This window comes from Anguilla rostrata, chromosome 1, assembly GCF_018555375.3.
Source record: "Anguilla rostrata isolate EN2019 chromosome 1, ASM1855537v3, whole genome shotgun sequence".
In the NCBI taxonomy this organism is placed as follows: domain Eukaryota; kingdom Metazoa; phylum Chordata; class Actinopteri; order Anguilliformes; family Anguillidae; genus Anguilla; species Anguilla rostrata.
Window position 1 is genome coordinate 45,837,509 of NC_057933.1, and position 21,056 is coordinate 45,858,564.

Consider the following 21,056-nt stretch of genomic DNA (forward strand, 5'->3'; position numbering starts at 1 on the left):
GAATTTTTATGGGAAAATAACTGAAATTATTTGGCCAGCTTTTAAACAGATTCATGTCGTAAGATTCATGTAGTAAGTTTAAATTGGACAGAAGACCATTGTTTTTGAGGACAGTAAGTGTCTTCTCACAGGCCTTTTCTAATGTTGAAATGGTAAATTTATGCAACAGGTAAAATCCCAGTCTGTGTGTCATATCGCTGAGATTATGGTATATAGGGTTTATATGTGTGTGCACGCATGCGCGTGCGAGCATGTGTGTGTGCGTGACTACGGGCAAGGTTGTGGCGTCAGAAGCTGCTTTTTCTGCTGTCGGTTGCGATTAGGAGCAGTGTGGAGCTGAGCACGACTGTCGTGGGTCAGGGACAGCACGCATGTAGTGTTTCGTGGATGTGTGACAGTCTAACAGGCAAGAACGGAGCCTGAACTACCCGAAATGTCACTAATCATTTCCTTACTGTCCTACAGATGAAATGTGAACCCAGAAAGTCTGTTCAACATGGTATGGCCGACAACAGGTTGATATTTTGCAAGTAGGCTACCGGGCCAATACCGATCTTATTTTAGGTGGTATAAATGGCCGATAATAGACAAGTTTGCAGAACATATGGATGCACTGTGTTCTGATAAACCCCTTTCAGTTTTCGAACAAGAATATGAACCCTGCTTCATTTCTGAACATTTGATGGCAGGCTCTTAATGCATGTATATATGTTGCCCCATGTTATTGATTTCACTTTCATTTTCAGTCACATATCCATTTAATGAATAAAAAAGCATATGAAATGGGCCTTTAATGGTTTTAATACTTTGTTTAATGTTCAACTTCTGCTCGGCTCTGCTTTTAAGAGCGTGTTTTTATACCCCCATCATTTTATCTTCCGTGAAGGGAGATCGATAATGCAAATAAAAGTTCCATTAAAGTTTTGCGTCAGTGGTTCAAAGAAATTAGCCAGAAAAATCTTCAGCACGCAAAGCTAGGCAACCTGCATTTGCGATTTTTCCGAGATTGGCTTCCCCAGGGGGCCTAACGCAAGTAATTGAAAGTAAAAATAACTTTGAGGAAAGCAGCAGCTGAATGTCAAAAAGAAAGCCTGCAACAAATTTAGAGCTAAAGGATGAGTCATCATTGAGCTTTTTATTTTAATTCTTTTTTACTTCTTGGAAAAATTGTTTTGTTGTTCATGCTTTTTTGCAAAGATGATTAAATAGTCTACTTTACAAGATGGAAAGACTGCTGAAAATTTGGCAGGCAAATCAGTTGTGTAAAATGCATTGACCCTAGAAACCTAGAAAACCTCACTTAAACTCTAGCAGGATTTCAACGAGGAATAATTCTGGAAAATCAATGTGTATGTGATGGCCCCTTTCATATCAGCTTATTTGCTGAGATGAAAGAGTGAAAATGGGAAGGGTGGCTGGTGCAGCACTTAAAATGGTTTCGGTTTGTGTCATACCCTTGACGATAATCGGAATTGCTTCATGAAATATCTTCCCTTGTAAAGGGAGTAAATTGATTTAAGAATGGGGTGCCATAGCTCAGGAGGTAAGAGCGTTTGTCTGGCAGTCGGAGGGTTGCCGGTTCGATCCCCCGCCCTGGGCGTGTCGAAGTGTCCCTGACACCTAACCCCTAATTGCTCCCAACAAGCTGATTGGTACCTTGCATGGCAGCCATTCACCGTTGGTGTGTGAGTGTGTGTGTGAATGGGTGAATGAGAGGCATCAATTGTAAAGTGCTTTGGATAAAATGCACTATATAAATGCAGTCCATTTACCATGACAAAAACTGATAATGATAGAATTGTAAACATATAATCATTGTCTACTGTCCTGAACCAAATTTGTTCAGTCCAATATGGTGCAGATTGAAAAATACTGCTTTATTTTAGAGACTATGACAAATCCCTATTGTTGGATGTTTAAATATTGGCACTAGCTTCAAGTGATTGTTCCTGAGGCATGCGGTAAGTTGGAAAGATGTCTTGGAGTGTTATTGGAGAGAGCCGACGCACGGTGAAGCTTGAAAAGGACTAATGGGATCGGACTGAGAGGTCTGCTAAGGACGGCGGAGGGATTTAGCAGTCCCTGGTCCTCTCCTCCCTCGTTAGGTGTGTGTTGTGTGTTTGTGTAGTTTGTTTGCGGGGGATGCTCCTTGATGAATCGATTATGGCAGCTCGCTGAGGCGGATCCACCGAAGGGACAGCAGAACAGCGGATGTCAGCGACAAGCCCTTGTTTCCTCCAACCCCCCCCCCCATTGCCGGCCGGCCGTGCCCCACTTCCAGGAGCTCAGCTGGGCCCTCTCAAATTAGCCTGATGGAATGAATCTCGGCAGCGAGGAAGGGATGTAGTCCAGATGCCAAGGGCAGACAGTCGCAGGCCAGAGGATTCCCATGCAGTGTGGGCCCCAGGAACGGCCTGCCGCTGTGCTGGGGTTACAGCAACAGTGGGGCTCGTTTTTGGCTCAGCTTGGCTTACCTTGGCTTGGTTCGGCTCGCGTCGTCTTCCACCCTCTCATTTGTTGGACAGTCTAATGCTTACCCATGATTTCCAGATGGAAATTTGATATCACAAAGCCCAGTAGAGTTAGGTTTGGACCGTCTGTGGTTCATGGTTAGACCATTTTTAATTTGGAGTAATAACTATAGTAAAGTATGAATGAACTACATTAGCATCACGCTTTATATAGGGGCAGGGGCAGTTTAAGTTAATTAGTGTTCATTTGAATTCTGCTATAGTAGGTTCTCTTAACTCAGCAGTAGGTACTCATATGCTACCAGCTGTTGCCAATGAGAAATAAACTTCTCCAGTAGCACAGTTTGATCTCTAGTAGGATCCCCAGTGGTAGCACTGGATGAGTATGCTTATTTCTGGGCCAGTTCAGAATGTACAGCCAGTGATATGTCCCCCAGCCCATAATACTGTACTTTAGTGATATTAAAGAACAAGTTGTTCAGGTACAGCTACTGATGTGTCTCCAGCTCATAAGACTGTACTTTAGTGACTTTAGAGTCAGTGCAGTCCTGCCTTGGGACACTGCATTGACAGGTTGCTTAATTTTGATGAACTCACTTTGAGTAAGAAAACTGCCTGGTTTTGGAAATTTTGTGAAAGTGCTGAGTAGAAATCCACTGCTAAACAATCTGCTATAGCTTTCAGTGTGTGTGCATTGGTAACACCGGATTATGAGGACATTTTGCCTGACTTTTCACCAGCATTACAAGGGCAGTTTGAGTTATGAGGACAAAATCGATGTCCTCATAATTCAAGCAATGTAGATGCACTTATGAGACTGCGACTAATATCATTCCACCTTTTTTCAGTATGTCCTAATATCTCATGAAAACCGTATTTTCAGTGTGTGTGTGAAATATTCTATTTCCTTTGTGCTTTTCTTTTTTTTTCTGTTGATGGCCCACTCACGACAAATAAGAGGAACAGACAAACAATCTGCAAACATGACTCATAGACATAGTGCCTTCATTCTCGCACTTCATTTTTTTTGCAGTCCAGAGGCCACAGGAAAGATGCATCGGAAAGGAAATGTATTCTTTTCAAGTGACGCAACACCAAGAAGCCTGCAATTACTGTCTTTTCAAAATGCCTTACAGTGGCAACACTTTCAGCCTGCAAGTTATTCTCCTTCAGAGCATCTCCTGTAATTCAAATTCTTTTCAGTGTGCGACAGGCCATTGTTCAGGCAGAACAGACAGTATTGCGTGAGCAGTGTAGCAGAAGGTCTTTTGTCAGACACCAAGAGCCTTCTTACTGTGAACAATTTGTGGTGTTTGTGTAACAGCCGTTCAAGTGTTGAAATTTGTTTCATTTTTTCCCAACCGCTGTCTTAAATGAAAAGCAATGACTGGCAGATGACACCTCCAGGGTTGGTGTCAAAATGGATGCTTGTTGTTTTGGTGCTGGACAAGGTTTCCTGAGGGCAGGGTTGCCAATAAGGTATAATCATTGTACACGTAATGTAAATTACTTCTGCACTTTTTATCAACCAATTTAATGCAGCTTAGCACTAACAGTAACCAGATTGTTGCATTTATACAAATGCATATACAGTTGTTCCAGAACAACTTAAAGCGTCAGCTTTCCTCAGCATGAGCTGATTAGATGCATGGATATATTATGAATATGAATTTTAGTCCAAACAAGGGTTTTTTCACCAAAGCAGGGAATGGTTTGTCTCAAGAGAGACTCGGGCTGGTTTACTTGGTTTTGTCTTTAAAAAGTTGCTAATAGCAGTAGCTAGGTGATGTTAAATGTATTTAGCTGTTAAACTGTCTGCTTATATATATTTGATGCTGATTTCTGACTGTTCTGAATATAGAGATTATGTATTAATACGGTAATTAATTAAATGGTAATAATTGTTTGTACATTATACCACCTGGACTATGGAATATGATGCAATGAGACCTGATGTAACTTCTGTTTGTTGACATTGTTCCCCTCTTACTTCTCTCCTCTTGCTTCCGCTAAGCTTCTGCTTCCTTATAAACTCTAATAAACTGGCTAATTAACATGGCAAATAGGCACAGCAGTTGTAAGTATTCTGCCAGGAATGCCTCTTGGGGAGGATGGGTTTACTGAAGCTTGGGAGCTTGGAGAAAATGGATGCCTTTTATGAGCTGAGGTGTGACGGGGTAAAGAATAGCCCCGGCCTTGGCTCTGGCCTGATACACAGACAGCGTGTGTACAGAGTAGGGACCGAGTATGTGCAGAGAATAGACAGTGAGACAGACCCGGGCATGGATTCAATAGACATCTGTTCTTTGACTGACCGTTAAATGAAGGGTTTAGTTTTATCTTCCCTAATAAAGTTTGGATATATTTATTAATCCCATAAAATTACAGGCAGATTACCTGGGGTTCTCCTTTTCAGTCTACCATTTGATTGATGGGGTTTTTTTTATTATTCTTTTAAAAATCAGCTTAATTCTGTTATATAATTATTTCTTTAAAATTTAACAAGAATGGTATAGTTTTTCTTTTGTCTTCCCAGGTTAAAAGGCCTTTTTTCAGTGATAAATTACTTCCCAGTAAAAAATCTTCCATTAGTAAAAAATCATGACCGCCCCCTTGGGCACATTTTTTTTCTTTTTGGCACATTCTGTGGAGGTATGGAACATTTTTAAAATGAATTTCTGAAGAGTGTTCATTCCATTGTTAGCCAGTGTTATACTGATACATCTTCACTCTAAATTAGCAAGAACCATCTTCGGAAAGTTCAAACAGTAACTGTCCTCTTTCTTCTCCCTCTCCATCACCGTTTGCTTTTTTCCCTGTTGCTGCTGTCAATCGTCACTTTCCAAATTGCAGACTATTGCTCTCAAAGTCATGAAGAAAAACTGGAAAATTCTTGAGGACCTGTGGTCATGCAGGGTCAAAGTTGGCAGCTCCACATGTCTGAGAGTGGTTCTACATGTGTCTTCGAGGAGTGTGTAACGGACCTTGTGCGAGTGGACGTCCAAGAAAAACCATCATGTCAGCCTTTTCTTTTCATATTGGATTTTTAATGACCGATCGTTAAACAGGATCCAATCCCCGTGACCTCATCAGCCGGTGACGGCACAGAGAGCGGTGGCCTCTCTGAGCTCGTTGAGCCGGGAGAACGACAGATGCCCCGCAAGAGCAGAAATGATTTGAGTTTGCGGTCTGAGCAGGTTGTAAAATATCTCGGTTGCAGGGACATGGGCTTGTGTGGTGGAGGGGGGTGCAGAGGTCGAAGCTTATCCGAGGCTCTTCGTTAACATCTCAACATCATCCAGTCAGCCTGAGGCTTGTACGCTCGGGGCCTGTGGCCTCATTAGAGTGAGCTGCAAGTCTGAAGGTTGCACATTAACAAATGAGCCCGGTGGTGGTGAGCTCGCCCCCTGCTGAATGAGAAATCCTAATGCGGCGACAGTAGGGATGATTACAGCTCATTGACACAGCAGACAGAAATGGCTAGAGTCTAAAGGAAACACAGCTTTCACTTGGTGCTGTCTGAACCCAAAGAATTAGCAATCATTGGCCTTACGATGCAAATGTCCCCGTGTAATAGGTTTGTTTCCGTTTCATGTCACTACTGAGGCAGTAAACAAGTCTGAGATTGAGGTCTGGAGGGAACAGGACACACAAAAACTTCAGAAGTCAGAAGAGATGAAACATTAAGTATTGAACAGCTGATAAAAGATTAATGTTGAGAAGGGGTCAAACCAGGAAAAGAATCACTGTCCAATATGTGCTGCATTTTAAGTATATTTAGGACTTCTCAGGTAATAAAGCTTAAATACAATTTTTGTAATGGAACTGAAGTCAGAAGATCAGAAAAAAAACTGGCAGAAGATTCACTTGGCTGCTAGTGTTCATATGGATTATTGACTTGTATTTCCAATTTATTGTCTGTTATTAACCAAATAACCCTTTTATTGTTTAAGCTGCCAGAGGTCAACTAAATTCCAGCTATCATGTACTGTGAACTAGTTTTGGGTTTTGGCCATGTTCTTGGGTCAAAATGTGTAATTGGATATCAAATTCTGTGTTGAGAGTATCCTCCCAGCACCATGTCTTGCATTGTTATTGTTGCTGTTCTTATGACTATTATTATGGTATTTACTGATGTTCACAAAATTTATATTTAGATGTATTGCCACTTAATGAAACTTTCTCAAATAACCTCACTGGGTGGTTCAAGATTATATTTTGGGGGAAATTATTTCTTTTCATTTTTCAGCCATCTTAATGAATCTGAATCTATTGATGAATTTGATGGTATTTAAGAATGAATCATGACATGTTTAATCAGAGAAATTAAACTCAGTCGAGGCCTAGTCACATCTGAACCAGGCCTCAGAGCCCCGCCCGTGGGGGAGCCTAAAGGACCAATGGCCTGTGAGTGGGGCGATGCTAAGAGCACGATCCAGGGTGTCAGCAAGTCTTGGTACACTGCACACCACGTGTCCCTCTTCAGCAAAGCTGACTAATCCACAGGAGTGCTGATCCTGAGACACAACAAAAATCACGTAATGACTTGTACAATGTTTCTTTTTTTTTCTTTTGCTTTTGTACTCCATGATGGAACCTGTTAGCAGAAATGAAAGCCTTTTGCTTAAGGGACTGTTTCTGTAATATTGACATGTCTCGCAAATGAATAGTGGCTTTACTTCAGAGTTAATGTTCTGCATTGTTGATTTATAGACTGGTTTTGATAAATGCAAAACTGGCCTATTTTGTAGGCAGACAATGTTAAGTGGTGAATAAATCATTAAATCCACAGTGTAATAAGACACAGTGCTGTCTGGAGCTTATGTTTGCGTGAACGTGATAAGAATTTCACTCAAACCTTGTCGGTAGCCTCATGTTTATAGATGTTTCCTGTTGCATTATATTTAGTTATACATTATATATCTGTAAACAAAAATATGATCTCACACACACAGACACACACACACACACACAGTGTATATGCTTTCTGTTTTTGGTGTTCACTGTTGTTCATGTGGTGTCATGGATTATCAATTCTATCTCTCTCTCTCTCAGAATCCCTCATACACATACAGACAGACAGACAGACAGACAAGCACAGTAATACTTCCAAGCCTGAAAACAGCATGACTGATTAATGTTCATAAATCATTTAAGTAGGCTACTTATATAAAGTTAATTGCTAATCTATGGCAGAACTCTGTGAATGATGCAAGATGGTTTCAGAGATTCAAGTCGAGTGCCCTCCATATTGACTGTTTCTTTGTGAGCGCCATGCAGTTCCTGTAGCAATTGATTTCTGGACTTTAGTGAGCTTAGTCTCATTGTTTAAGCTGTACTCAAGTTTTGGTTTTGATGAGTTTGGGTCAGATCTAGTTTTTATGTTAAAAATTCAGATCTTGACGTGCCACGTTTGCAATGCACACAGTAGTTAACTTTCTAAAAGAAGCCAGAGCGTGATTCAGTTTTATTTTGGTTGCACAGCAAAATGGGCTATATGAAAATGGAAGGGGAAAGAGTACATTTGCTTTTGTGTTCCTTGTATGGCTGTTAGTGGTGGCACAGTGTCTCCAGAGGTACAATTGATGATTCCAAATTAGGGGAATCATCCCCTAATATTGGTCCAATTAAATGGTTTTCTTTTCTTTTTTCATCCTCCTATCATGAGACCTTTGGACAACACCACCTACCCATTTTGACCTGTGCTGATTTGAATATGATTTTGGGTGCTTGTATGTTGATGCGTAACTGTCATTTTAAATTGAGCCGAATTGAATGCTTACCCACTTAAGTCGCAGTCTGGTCATACAACCATTTGAAAGTGTTAAAACTCACGGTTTGATCTCTTTGTTTGAAGAACAAATAAAATCTATCCTGCCATTATATGTGTGACCAGTTGTGATGGATTTTGTTTAAACCTCAATGACAGAATGCTGCCATCCTGCCCTTTAGCAAGGTCCTTTATGTGCTTGTTTTTGTAAAGTAGCCCAGCTACCCCATGGGTTGCATAAATGCCTAAGGAGCACTTGCTTAAATTCAATCACAATCTCAAATTAGCTGCATTTCCCCACTGAAGTGCCTTCCTTTGGCAATCTTTGAATTATTTTATCTCTGATTGGCCTCAAGGTGATAATATCTCAGCTAGCACATTTTCAATGTAAATAAAGCCAAGTTCCTAGCATATAAAAAGCATGCTCACTCAATACATCTGTTAAAAACATTACTACTAAAAATCTGTCTGTGTACCAAATTATCGATATCAAAGTAAATCTTCAACATGGTTCACAGAAACTAAACAAATCATATCCCAAAACTATACTACCCAAATTGTCCTACCTTACATTAAGTCAAGTAAACTCAAATGACCTGGGTCTCAATGAAAACATCCCCCTGTTGCATGATTGATTGTAGGGATAATTAATTGGAGCTGGCCATATGTACATATAAAAAACTATTTCCAGTTTTATGCCTGCCAATAAGAATGTATTGTTTGGAAAAAATGCAATGCATGCTCTACCTAACAGAAATAGCAGAGAAGCGAAACAATCGGCAAGTATACTTAAGTCATGGGGCTCAATTTCCTGGCCGCCACATGGCGTGTTGCTAGCCGTCACACTGGCAAAGTGGTATTGTCAGGGATTTTGATGTGCCTGAGCCACTCTGTAATTTTGTGACTTGCCGTGCTCCAAAGTGGGAGGAGAGCCACAGATGAGGGCATGTATCAGTCAAGATTGAGCAGTGTACTGCACTATAGCCTGCCTGCTCAGGCCAGGTCTCACGACGAATTGCTATTTTCGGGGCTTTCCCATGTAATGAGCACATCATCATAGTCTATTCAAAAGCCAAAAAAAAAAAAAAAATGACTTACGTATAAATTCCACTAGCGGGAAAAATCTATACTTTGCTTTTATTGTTCATTGTTTTTTTTTTTCTTGTTCATAATTTAATTAATGTATTCAGCTTTTAATTGTTCTTATACTGCACTGTGGTCCCGGTGGTACTGTGTTCCACTCTTATTCTTACATCCATCTGTAATGAGAAGAACAGAAGTAAGCACAATTTGAACTTGATCAATCGTTTCATTTTAATTACATGACTGTAGTTTAAATAATAGGCACATGCAAGCTACATGCATTAACTGCATTTCTTATCTCCATATGCCATTAGGTTCTGGTAAGTGCTCGGATCATAGATTTGTTAACCTAAACTGCATAAGTTAATTCAGTAGTAACATAAATTGTCTATCTAACACTTTGGCATGATTAAATATTAACATAATTTTAAAACATCACAACTGGATTTGGAAAGCCTACCGTACGTATTTCTTTCATAAACAGTCTAATGGTCAACTGAGCTACACAGAAGGCATATTGTTGCTATGAGACAAGCCTGTTACCAAGAGCACAATTCTGGCAGTAAGGTGATGGAAAACTGTTCCCATGCAGCTTCTTTTCTCCATAAGACACCATGGCAATATCGATTATGAGGCAAGACACAAATGATGGTGCAGGTAGTTATTTTTAATAGGGCATTTAGGCCAAAATGCAGGGTGTCCACAGCAATGGCCATATGGCCACCATGTAATGGTGGCATGCTCCTGTGATTGATGAACATCTAGCATCTGAGGGCCTAATAACCTCGTGTGTCAGGCAGTTAACCTTACTGTTGTCTGAGCCTAGCCAGGTGAATACTCCAATGTGAGATGTGTGCTCAACTTCCGGGGATAGGCCTATGATTTGTATAATAACGGTTAGTTGCTACTTACGATGAATCATGATGTGGCAGTGATTCAAGCCAACCATTGATCTGTAAGTTAATACTGGCTAAAACTTGCTAGATTACACGATTGCAGGAAGGTGCCATCAAAACTGCACCTTCCTGTTTCATTTAGAGTTTCTGGAAACAGATGCTAATGGTGTTCAAATTGTGCCTTACTGCAAAACCAGGGCCTGGACATCTAGCAACCTGGCTAGCAAAGGGTCCCCTTAAGTAAAAGTTTGTATATTTCCAAAACCTTCATAAGTAGGGCTACCAGTTTGTCTCCCCCTTTTTTCACGCGGTACTTCAGTTTTCCGTCAGATAGAGGCTGTGATAGACTCTTTGTCAAGCCACTTCTCAAACAAGTATCCCATTTGCACCACATCAATAATCTAAGTTGATAAAGTAATTTCCACTAATGACGATGAACGAGAGTTAGTACCATGAAGTACCATGCAAGAAAACAAGGGGAGACAAACTAGTGGCCCTACCTATAATGGTTTGCATGGACTTTTACCTTCGGTAACCCCCCAAGATCTTATTCCTCTTAAGTGATCGCAATTTATGGCTCTGAATAATACATTATTCACTTGAATTGTGTGAAGCAACACTCATTCAGTGTTGTGCCTGTATGAAAACCAGTTATTACAGCCTGCTATATAGAATGACTAATTTACAATGTATTCCCACTAAATTAAAATAAAAGTAATAATAATATCATAATATTGCTCATGTTCACAAATGGCATGCAATATAAATGTCAATATAAAAATGGCTTATTTTAAAAACATAATGGTGCAGATGCCCACTAATAAATGGAAACTTAAGTTTGTTTGAAGTATAAATCTAGAGTTGTAAATCTGTGTGGTTTTGAACAGAACTCTCATATTTTTCACAGCAGAGTTGCTTCATTGTGTTTTCTCACTGCTTGGTCCCAACCTAAAGCCTTCAGTGATGCACGGCCAACAACTGTCAGTTCTGCAGTGTTTGTGTAAACGGATCCAGCCCATTAATCTGGATGTGATTTCATTTTTGAAGCTTCAACCGCAGGAAGGCTTAATTAACTGCCCACGCTGAGTGAGGGAGCCTGTCAAGAGTTGATCACAACTCTCTTGTTTAAATAAATGTCTGTTATTGTATAGGAAGGAGGGCTAGCATGGAGTAATTGAAATCTTTGAAAAGTCCTTGAAAAGTTATTGAAACCTTTTGTTGATTTTTTATTGAGTTTGTTCACACGGTTGTTTGAAAATATTTTAAGAGAGGAATGACTTCTTATGTATTTTTTTCACCAACTGCAATCTTACTTTGAACCCTCCACAGATTTAATTGGCCAGAAAAAAGTTACAGTTACTAATGTAACAGTCCTGTGGTCACAATAGAGTAGAATACCTCTCAGACTTTGTTTCACGGGTAATGGATGATTGAATATCTGACAGTTCTGGTTGGATGCAACAGCGTACAGATATATTTTCAAGACATTTGGCGTCCTGTACGCTTAAGATAATTTCCAGTCAGTGAATTGACATTTGATTTCCCAACAGGGAGCAGGGCAACTGTAATGGGAGCATGCTGGGAAGGGCTTCACATAGCTTGAGAAGTTCTCATTCCGCTTCTTATCTCTCAAGGCCTTCCCCAATCCTGACTTATTTTCCTTTCTCATTATTTTAGTTTCTGCATTTTTCCAACATTTTTCATGAAGGACCACCTGCAAACCCTTTAGACAGTATTCAAATTCCTGTAGATTGCTGTGCTCTTTAAGAGAAATCCATTTACCAAATATTTAGGTTTTCACATAAAGGACAAAATCCATTTTATACTTTAAACATTATATTTTGTTGAATTTTTTTTGGATCTGCAGGAGTGTTTGGCAGCATCTGAAGAGTTCTGCATTTTACCCAGTTGTGCTTGAGGCACATTCAAAAGACAGAGCATTAGAAAGCATTTCATAGAGAGTGTAATGGGAAGTGAAGTCCGGTCTCTACCTCCCATCAGCCCTTTTGTGAAATGCTCCGTGACGCCTTGCCTTTTGACTGTAGTGGTACTTTAAAAGGCTGCAGAATCACCCACATTTTAGTGAACATCTAATTGGTGTCCATTAAAACATGTGATTGAATTGTGCCAGAAGGCTAGCAGGTTGTCCTTCTGTTTGCTTTTCTAATTTTAGTTTTCCTCATTTAAGTGGTAGTCTCTCTTATGAGTTTTACACTGCTATTGATTCCAAATTCGAATACCTCAAACCTTTCCCATCAGCGTTTTCCCAGAACGACTAAATTAAAGGGGCAGGAATTTTAAAATGCTGTTTCAAGCTCAGATCACAGACACCCAGATGAAGAAAGTGTGTGGTGTTTTAAGTGTGATCAATGCTTGCGCACTCTTTCCCTGCTTCCCCTCTGGGTCTTCACTGTACTTATGCAGGGCCTGAGGAAAAGGTATGCTATTTCTGCCATATGAAGCAACCGGGTAGATCCCATAGTCACCAAGGAGCACCATGACTGGCACTGCTGTAATGGGATGAGCAAGGCATTGGAACAAGTGTTCCTTCTCAGGGTTGCCAGTTTGACGCATTTCAGGAGCGCCCTCTTCATAGGGCACTTCTAAATGTGTGCAGGATTAATGAGGGTTAATCAGTTTACATGACGTACAGAGAACTAGGTCGCTAATTAAAAGAGTTCACAACAAGCGGTTCACTTTGGGACATTGAGCTACCCTACCAGTTCAACAGCATACAACGACATGCAGTCACAGGTGTTTTCTATTCAGTTTGGGAGGGGATATCCTAATAACCCCCTTATAAATAAGCGCAAAATATACAGTGTCCCACAGAAAGATATTGGGGCTGAAATCAACATTGTATTAGTCAGATTAAATGCGATTAGGCCATTCCTCATCCCTCCCCTCCATTTTGGAAATGGGTCATTGTCTGACTGAGATTCACCCTCTTAATCACTTGTGAACTCTTTACCTAAACTCACATCCCTTCATGCTCGTCTGGGTCTAAGTATGAGACAATTAGACCATGTGGTCCAGTCTTTCAGTCTCACCAGCTACCTTATTTGGTGGCAAAAATGTGGACCTGTCCAAGATCAATTTTTTGTCCTTAGTACTTGGAGGAGAAGAAATAAAAAAATAGTCACACTATTGAGTGAAAAGAAATCAGATTAAGCAAATCTATCACAATTGCACAACGTGTCACAGAGGGATTCAAATGGAGCATGTAGTCTCAACAGCATCCTCTAGGGGTGGAGGGTCATACAATGCTTGGCTTACAGATTTTAAATTCCTTTGGCTGTTTGTAAACTACTTTTAAAATCATATTCATTCAAAAATTAATTGCTTCAAATGTGCAACCATGAGACACTGTGTAAAATTAATTTGTGAATAAAGATTGAATTCTGGAGAAGAAAAAAACAAAATCTGCTCCTGAATCACTGGTACCATGAGGGACATTAGTTAATGGTATAGGGCATCTTTAGTTTACAGCACTGGGGAAATAATACCAAATATCCCCAAATGAAGGTCTGTATTCATTAAAAAAATGCAGAAATACGTTACTACATAATACATTACTCTCTATCTGTCAATAAACGGGTAAGTGGTAGTAATTCCATGGTCTGAGGGACATTTTAGAAATTAAATGTCTTATGTTTTGAGCAAGCACTGATATCAGATGTTTTTTTTTTTATTGCCTTGCCTTCCTGTGTTATTTCCTTTTGCAAATTTGTAGTTCACTAACTATAGCTATATTCACATAGTTTATAGGATAAATGTATAATGCTACAGGTTTCATTGTGGATACAAGATTGGTTTTGCTCATTTCCTTTAATAGCCTGCCTGTGTATCAAGGCCACAGTGACCTGGAAACAGACCTGTGTCAAATACGTAGTTGTTTTGGATTCAAATATTTTTCTATGCTTTACTGATCTTATCTGATGTATTGGAACCAATGAAATACTCTCAAAAAGTGCAAACCCCACCTTCTGGTCATATTGGCAGGCTCAATTACACCAAGCAAGATCAATAGAGCACAGAAACATATTTGAATCCAAAACAAATACGTATTTGACTCAGGTCTGACTGGAATAGGACTTTCTTTGAGGTGCCATATGTGGCAACTGCGTATTTTTATAGCACATCTGCGTATCAAGGCCGCAGTGAACTGGAGGTTTCCTGTCTGATATGCTTATTAAAGACTCATCACATGCAAATTTATGGCACCTCAAAGAAGATACTTAAGTATGTTGTCAAGATCTTCTGCAAACTAAAGAAAGATGTGGCATGTAATGTGTAGTTCTTGAATTTTGGCCTAAGCTGAATATAAGAAGTCTTGATTTATTTTTTGCCATTTTTTCTTGTTTTCTTTTAAATTGTAGCACTTTAATGACTTGTTTATAGACTACTACTTTTGAGTTTACTATTTTAGAGACAATACATTTTCTCTTTGTCAGCTGTGTTTCACTGATGCATGTGATGCTTACCAGCTAACAAGTCCTTACAATTCCAAAGTATTGATTTATTATTCATATTTTTTTCTTTTACTTTATAGTGCTTGTAAAACTTGTTTAAAGACTGTACCACTTTTAAGTTTACCAGACAATTTTAGAGACACAACTACATCTCTTCTTTAGTTGTGTTTCACTGATGTATATATGATGCTCAGCAGTCAACAGGTCTATCTTAGTCAACCAAACCTGTTGACTGAGATATTAAGAAATCAAATGCTATCAGAATTAGATGAAGGGGTATGTCTCGGCACTATTGCTAAAGAATGCATTTTGGAAAAAATGTTTGATCTAAAAAATGTCGCAAAGTGTGAGTTTTAGTTGCACTCAAAAAAACCCATATGTAAATTTGGAAAAGTGTATGATTAATCTTGCAAAAAAATAATTGCGAAAGGCAGGGCAGACCGTATTAGTCATACCCAGCATGGTTACACAGCAAACATGTTCAGAATCAGAATCAGAATCAGGTTTTATTGCCAAGTAGGTTTACACATACGAGGAATTTGTTTTGGTCAACACACCGAGGCAGCCATCCGTGGCGCCATCTTATTAGATGAGAAATGAGAGAACAGGAGGAAGGAGGAGGAAAAAAACAGTCCTTTCAATGAAACAAAGAAAAACCTCAGCACATAGCAACATCATAAAAACATTACAAACTTTAGAACAAAACTCGAAGACTTGCACATGTGGTAGGGGGTAGGGTGTCGGGGAGGGGAAGTGTCGCAGCACAGACACTGGGGGGAGCGCGCAGCCGCTCAGGCGCATCGCATCAACCCTCAGTAGACTGCACTGTAACGGGGGAGGGAGGGGGGGTGGGAGCCAAGAAGGCGTTGAGTAGGAGGTGGTGTGTGTGTTATGTATCTTCGTGTGTGTGTGTGTGTAAGTCCATGGACTTCATCTCCACCACAGTCTCAACATTGTCTCTGCTGTCTGATACTGATGACGAGGACACGGCCGTTGCGGTGGAGACGACCTCGAAGAGTCCTGATCCAGAGACAAAGTTCATAGGAGCAGGGAGGTGGGGGTAGGGCCGAGCATCTGTCTGCATAACAATCCAGGAGAGTGGAGAAATATCAGCCTTCCAAGGTCGATGTGGGGGAGCCAATGAAGATAAGGATTGTTTTGGGTTCAGGCAGACTTCTGCATTTTTCGTCTACCTTTAGTCCTGTGGTTCTCTCAGCGTTGTTCCAATCATCCGAATTTGATGACCCATTTCAGTGAGCCGAACCAACAACTTCTCCAAGTTGGTATCCATCATGCGAATTTGCGATCCAATCGCATCCAGTTTGCGATTGAGCTCGTAAATCGCTTGAGTCTGAGTGTTGACAGCCCTGCCTGTTCCCTCTATGGTGGACAGCATCCCAATTAGTGCTGCCAACGCCTTCTGAACTTTGCAATAAATCAGGATGCTGCCAGCTCCAAACAGCAGAAAGCCTGTTATCATAATTCCAATCAAGTAAACGTCTTCAACATCCTCAATGGAAAGGATCGACAGGCACACGACCCTCCACTCCTTCCAGAAGTCCATTGTGTATCCGGCTGCAAATGTTCCATCGGGGCAAGAGGGCTCTCCCTGACCCGTGATTCTCGTCGAGAAAATACTATCAGTTGCGTTGAGAGACCAGTTGATCAGATCCATGATTTTAGGTTTCGGAGAGAAATGCAGAGAGAGGCTCCGGATAGTTCAGACAGAGACAGCACAAGACAAGAGAGCAGCAAACAGAGGCTGATAAAGGCAGGGAGGGAGCAGAGGGAAAAAGCGTCCGCCTTCGTTGAGAGCAGGAAGCGATCAAAAGTGTATGATAAAAAAAAAAAAGTGTATGATTAATCTTGCAAAAAAATAATTGCGAAAGGCAGAGCAGACCGTATTAGTCATAGCCAGCGTGGTTACACAGCAAACATGTTCAAATATACACAGTTTAAAAAAATAATAATAATAATTATCCACATCAATATAAACACATAAAACAGACAAGAGTTAAGGTGTTTTGGGTAATGCAGGTCTTCTGCAGCTGGAGTTTCCAGTTAGGAGGGTGGGTCAGATTTCCTGAAGGAGGCTGAAGCACGGTACCTCTACCCTGTTTCGTATCTTTACTTGCATCTCTGCTTTATTTATTTGTGTTTTTTCCATTGTGCACTTTTTAGCGCATCACTGTGTAATCCTGTAAGGTGCATTAGGGAGCTTCTACTCTCTAGCTCCCCAGGAGTGGAAAGAACTCCCTGTTCCTCTACGAACCACTCAGTTATTGCCCATCATCTTCTGCAGTGGTCTGTAGACGCATTTCTTCAGACTGTACCTGGACTATCACTGCTCCTCAGGGCACTCCCAAAATATAATCATTTGTGTCCTTCTAATTTGTTCCTGCAGAACTTTCATGTTACTTTCATGTACCTCCATCCAGCACTTATATTGCACTTGTATTGTTATCTTGATGTTGTAGCTTGTCGTCCTACTCCTAGTTTGACTTACCATAACTTGAACTAGCCCATGCTTACTGTGTGAACTGGACTTAATGTGCTCATGGCTATGAATAACCGTTACATAACAAGAATTGTACCTTTTTATCAGACCTGTGTTTTGTAGTTTTAACAATGACCTTCAGCATGCACTTATTGTACATTCCTTTGGATAAAAGCACCTGCCAAATAAATGTAATGTAATGCATTAAAACTGGGCTCTACTTTTAAATTCCACCCTGCTTTCTGACATAAAGAGTGACCCAAATAAAATCCTAGTGGAACCAATAGATAACAAAGATAATGGGTCACTGGAAAGGAGATGTATGTTCGGTAAGCATATGTTGAAAACAAATGCTCAAATGTGATCCCAATTACTGCTGGTTTGTTTATTCGGTAATTTAACCTAGGGTCAATGGCTAAGAGAGTGTGATTGGTGTGATTGCTTGTCTGCCCCTTGATTTCAATGTTTCTATATGCACACTGATAAAACCACCAAAATTGCCCAGAGTATTTGTTTTTGAGTTGAAAAGTGGTCTGGGTGGGTTTAAACCAGAGACTGTAAAAAATATGGACAAAGCTACTGTGACGTCACCCATTGACTCTCCGTGGGTCTCTAAAACACATTTTGAAGCTCAATGGCGGGCGCGGCCATTTTCTCGATTTGGAGCCAAAACCATAGAGTTAAGCGGTCTTGTGATTTTTAGAATTTGATTGACAGTCCGGTGCGGAAAATCCCATCAACCTGAACGAGGCTAGTTGACTGTCTGCCGTTACGTTTTAAAATATACTATCAGATGTTTACGGAGTTTAATTTCCATCCGTGACTGTACTGTGTCATGTAATCACGTTATATGTATGACATTAAAAATACAATTAGGCTGTGTTCAGTTATCTTCAATTTATGTTTCTCAGCAAAACGAATATGCTTAGCTAGCATATCAGCTTGCCAGTGAGCTAGGTAGGCTATCCGTGGTTAGCTCACGCATTAGCAATATGAACCACAGGGGAAGAACACTGACTACACTGATGGTCAATCAATCAGAGATGTGTAGGCTACTGGTGATTTGACTAGGCTAATTTTTGTATAACTGTCTGGTAGATCTGCTGTTAACCGAGCAAGTTATCGTCGTAGGTTTTCGCCACAGTCAGTTAATGAGCCAGTAACTGCTACTAGCTACTCCATCGCCGTTTGTGGTGTTCACTTGCTGGGTGACGCTAGCTGACCGATCGTTCGCAAATCACTTTCTACCGAATAAAAATTAACACTGTCAGCGGTGATTAACAAATCTACCAAGTATTTTAATAACTGATCTGCAGGCGTGTAACAACGCACTTTGTACAGCAAGTTTTCCACCTGGTGTATGAAGACAAACATGATGTAGCCTACATTGAATTTCTAATTATTATTATATTAGGCTATTATTTTTTTCTTGTAAATCATCAAAACCAATGGAGAAAAGCCAATAGACGCAAGGAGCCCCCAGAACCGATTCTGAGAACCACGGTTTTAAATGCCTAGCTTGTCGGTCTCTTAAATGCTAAAAACGTGATCCTTTCTAAATGCCAAGATCGTTAAATTCTGTGTGTGATTTCATCGTGTGTTGTATATTCAGCAAATGAACCTTGAGACTTCGCTTCGTGAAACTGAAAAAGTGTTTATCCCACAAATCGGGATTATAGTAGCTTTGTCACATGCGCGAAGCATGGCCCAGGTAGACATTTACGGAATGTACACGACTGACAAGCCCCCAAACACGTCTGACAGATTGAATGTTTGCCGGTTAAGGTTAGCTAGCTAGTCAAATGGCTTGGTAGCCAAAGTTGCGAACTGTTTTAGCATAGGCTACTACTGGACTACCAAATATAGCAAGCTGATTACGCTTTCTGCCAAGTAATTATTTGGTTAAGTAGGCTAAAGGAAACAGTAAAAATGACTCGGCTACCGAAAAACTTAGGAGGATTATTTTATGGTCGTCTAGTACAGCTGTAAATAGCACACGCCATAATTAAATCACCACGAAATGGGATGCCTGTATTTTCAAACTTAGCACAGGCGGGCCGTGGCCGGAGCCGCCCACCCCAGTGACCATAGACTGTATCCCCTTCTGTGGCTCAGTCCTCCGCAGTAATCCGGAAGTGACGCAAGCTGTACCTCATTGGTCCAGAACAAATATTGGCACTGTGCCCAAATGACGCAATAAATCATGAAATCCACCCATGGACAGTCATAAGACGAATAAAATACACCTATTATGATTATTTGTTCTTGTGAGAAAAAATTATCGACTTTGTATTTTGATCGCATTTGTACCGTAGACTTACATGGAAACCGGATATGAAAACACCTATACTGGAGCCATCCGTAGTGGCGCTAGTGAGCAACCAGGAACTACAACACCAGGAAATGAGCTTCAAAAACGAAGTCTGGTTTTGGCCGCTTGGTTTAAACTCAAATTATTTAGTAGCAAATTAGCACAGGTTCAAATGTTTATTTATAATTTTCTGACACCTCCCATTGCACTGCCCAGCCCAAGGGGAAGCAAATGCCTTAAATGCAGACCACAAATATTCAATTTTCACAGGAATTAATTTACCAATTCTACTAACCCCCAGGCATGTTTTTGCTACATTTGTCACCACAATAAGACAAATTGTGTACAGATTTGTAGGCTGAAGATAAGTTAACACTGAAACGCAAGAACATGAATGTTAACATACGGTACATGCGTATGTAGTGGCAGCATGCCACGTACCATGTGGTGATGTTAATGCTGGGCACCTTATTGCAGAACTCACATTGTCACATCGTGTTTGTGTTCGGTTATATTAGCGGTTGAACTGCAGTTTTGCTTGTTGGTGCAATTGTCTGTATCCTGAAGTTTTCAATATGTGTGTAACTGTGTGCCGCTGTTTGTGGTTGTCATCATTTGGACAGATTGAAGAAGAAATCCCAGTCGGTGGATATCGCGACGCACGGATACTCCCCCAATCTGGCAGCGGGACCTCAAGCGTCGCTGCTCAGCAGGGCTTCTCCACCTGTTGCCAGGACAACCACATTCGCGGTGCAAGAAAACAACGCAACCAACTCCCAAAGATTTGGCCCCCGATGCGGCGAGTTACAGCGATGCTACACTATAGGTAAATGAGATCCGTTTCTTAGATACCCATTTCCCATAGCATATCACTGGTTTTGACTGTGGAGGATAATGTTCCCAAGGGTTCCACCTTCAGGAGGTTGCATTCAGATCCACATCCAGTATATCTTGTTCTGAGGAGCCTGGCAGCATACTGGGGCCAGCATTGATTCAGTAATTGCTAATTAAATGTTCTAACCACATTCAGCTGCAATGGGTGTACAGTAGGCTTCTATCAAATTCCTTTTGGGATTTATGCTATTTGAGAAAATTTGAGTATTCTATTTTCCCTTCTGTCTTTAAGCGGGGCCATCTGACATTTTAAGGGCGGGGTCTCTATCAGCCCCTTCCCCAGCCTACCAGATCTGGGCCTGGCTGTGTCTATTGTTCAATCAGAAATTTCCTTTCAGTCGTCCTTCTCATTCTGCTTTGGCTGACAGTGATATCATTGGTTCTTGGGAGTGTACAGACAAGGCCCGCATTACAAAAACAACAGATACAAATCAAGAGATGGATGTTAATGGAGTTTAAAATGGTAGAATTATAGCTTTGGAGAAGTTTTCCATTAGAAGAGCTTTGGAAAATGTCAAAGTAAATTGAATGCTATAAGGCAGAAATTGGGTATCTTGGCCTGTACGACAGTTTTTCTTTTGAATTTTCCAGGCTGAATGGTTGCCCAGAGTTTTTATGTGGCATTGAATGCCAGTCCAGCACGGAGTCGCTCTCGAGACTCG

The 21,056-nt window shown here is 40.6% G+C and overlaps 1 protein-coding gene across 2 annotated transcripts in view; it reads left to right on the forward strand.

Moving 5' to 3' along the window:
• The window catches only part of oxr1a (oxidation resistance 1a), a 176,910-nt gene that overhangs the window by 62,149 nt on the left and 93,705 nt on the right, over positions 1–21,056 (forward strand). For both annotated transcript variants that reach the window (XM_064338057.1, XM_064338078.1), the window contains exon 3: positions 20,124–20,326. In XM_064338057.1, coding sequence (XP_064194127.1) covers positions 20,124–20,326 — 203 coding nt within the window. The remainder of the gene's footprint in view (positions 1–20,123; positions 20,327–21,056) is intronic.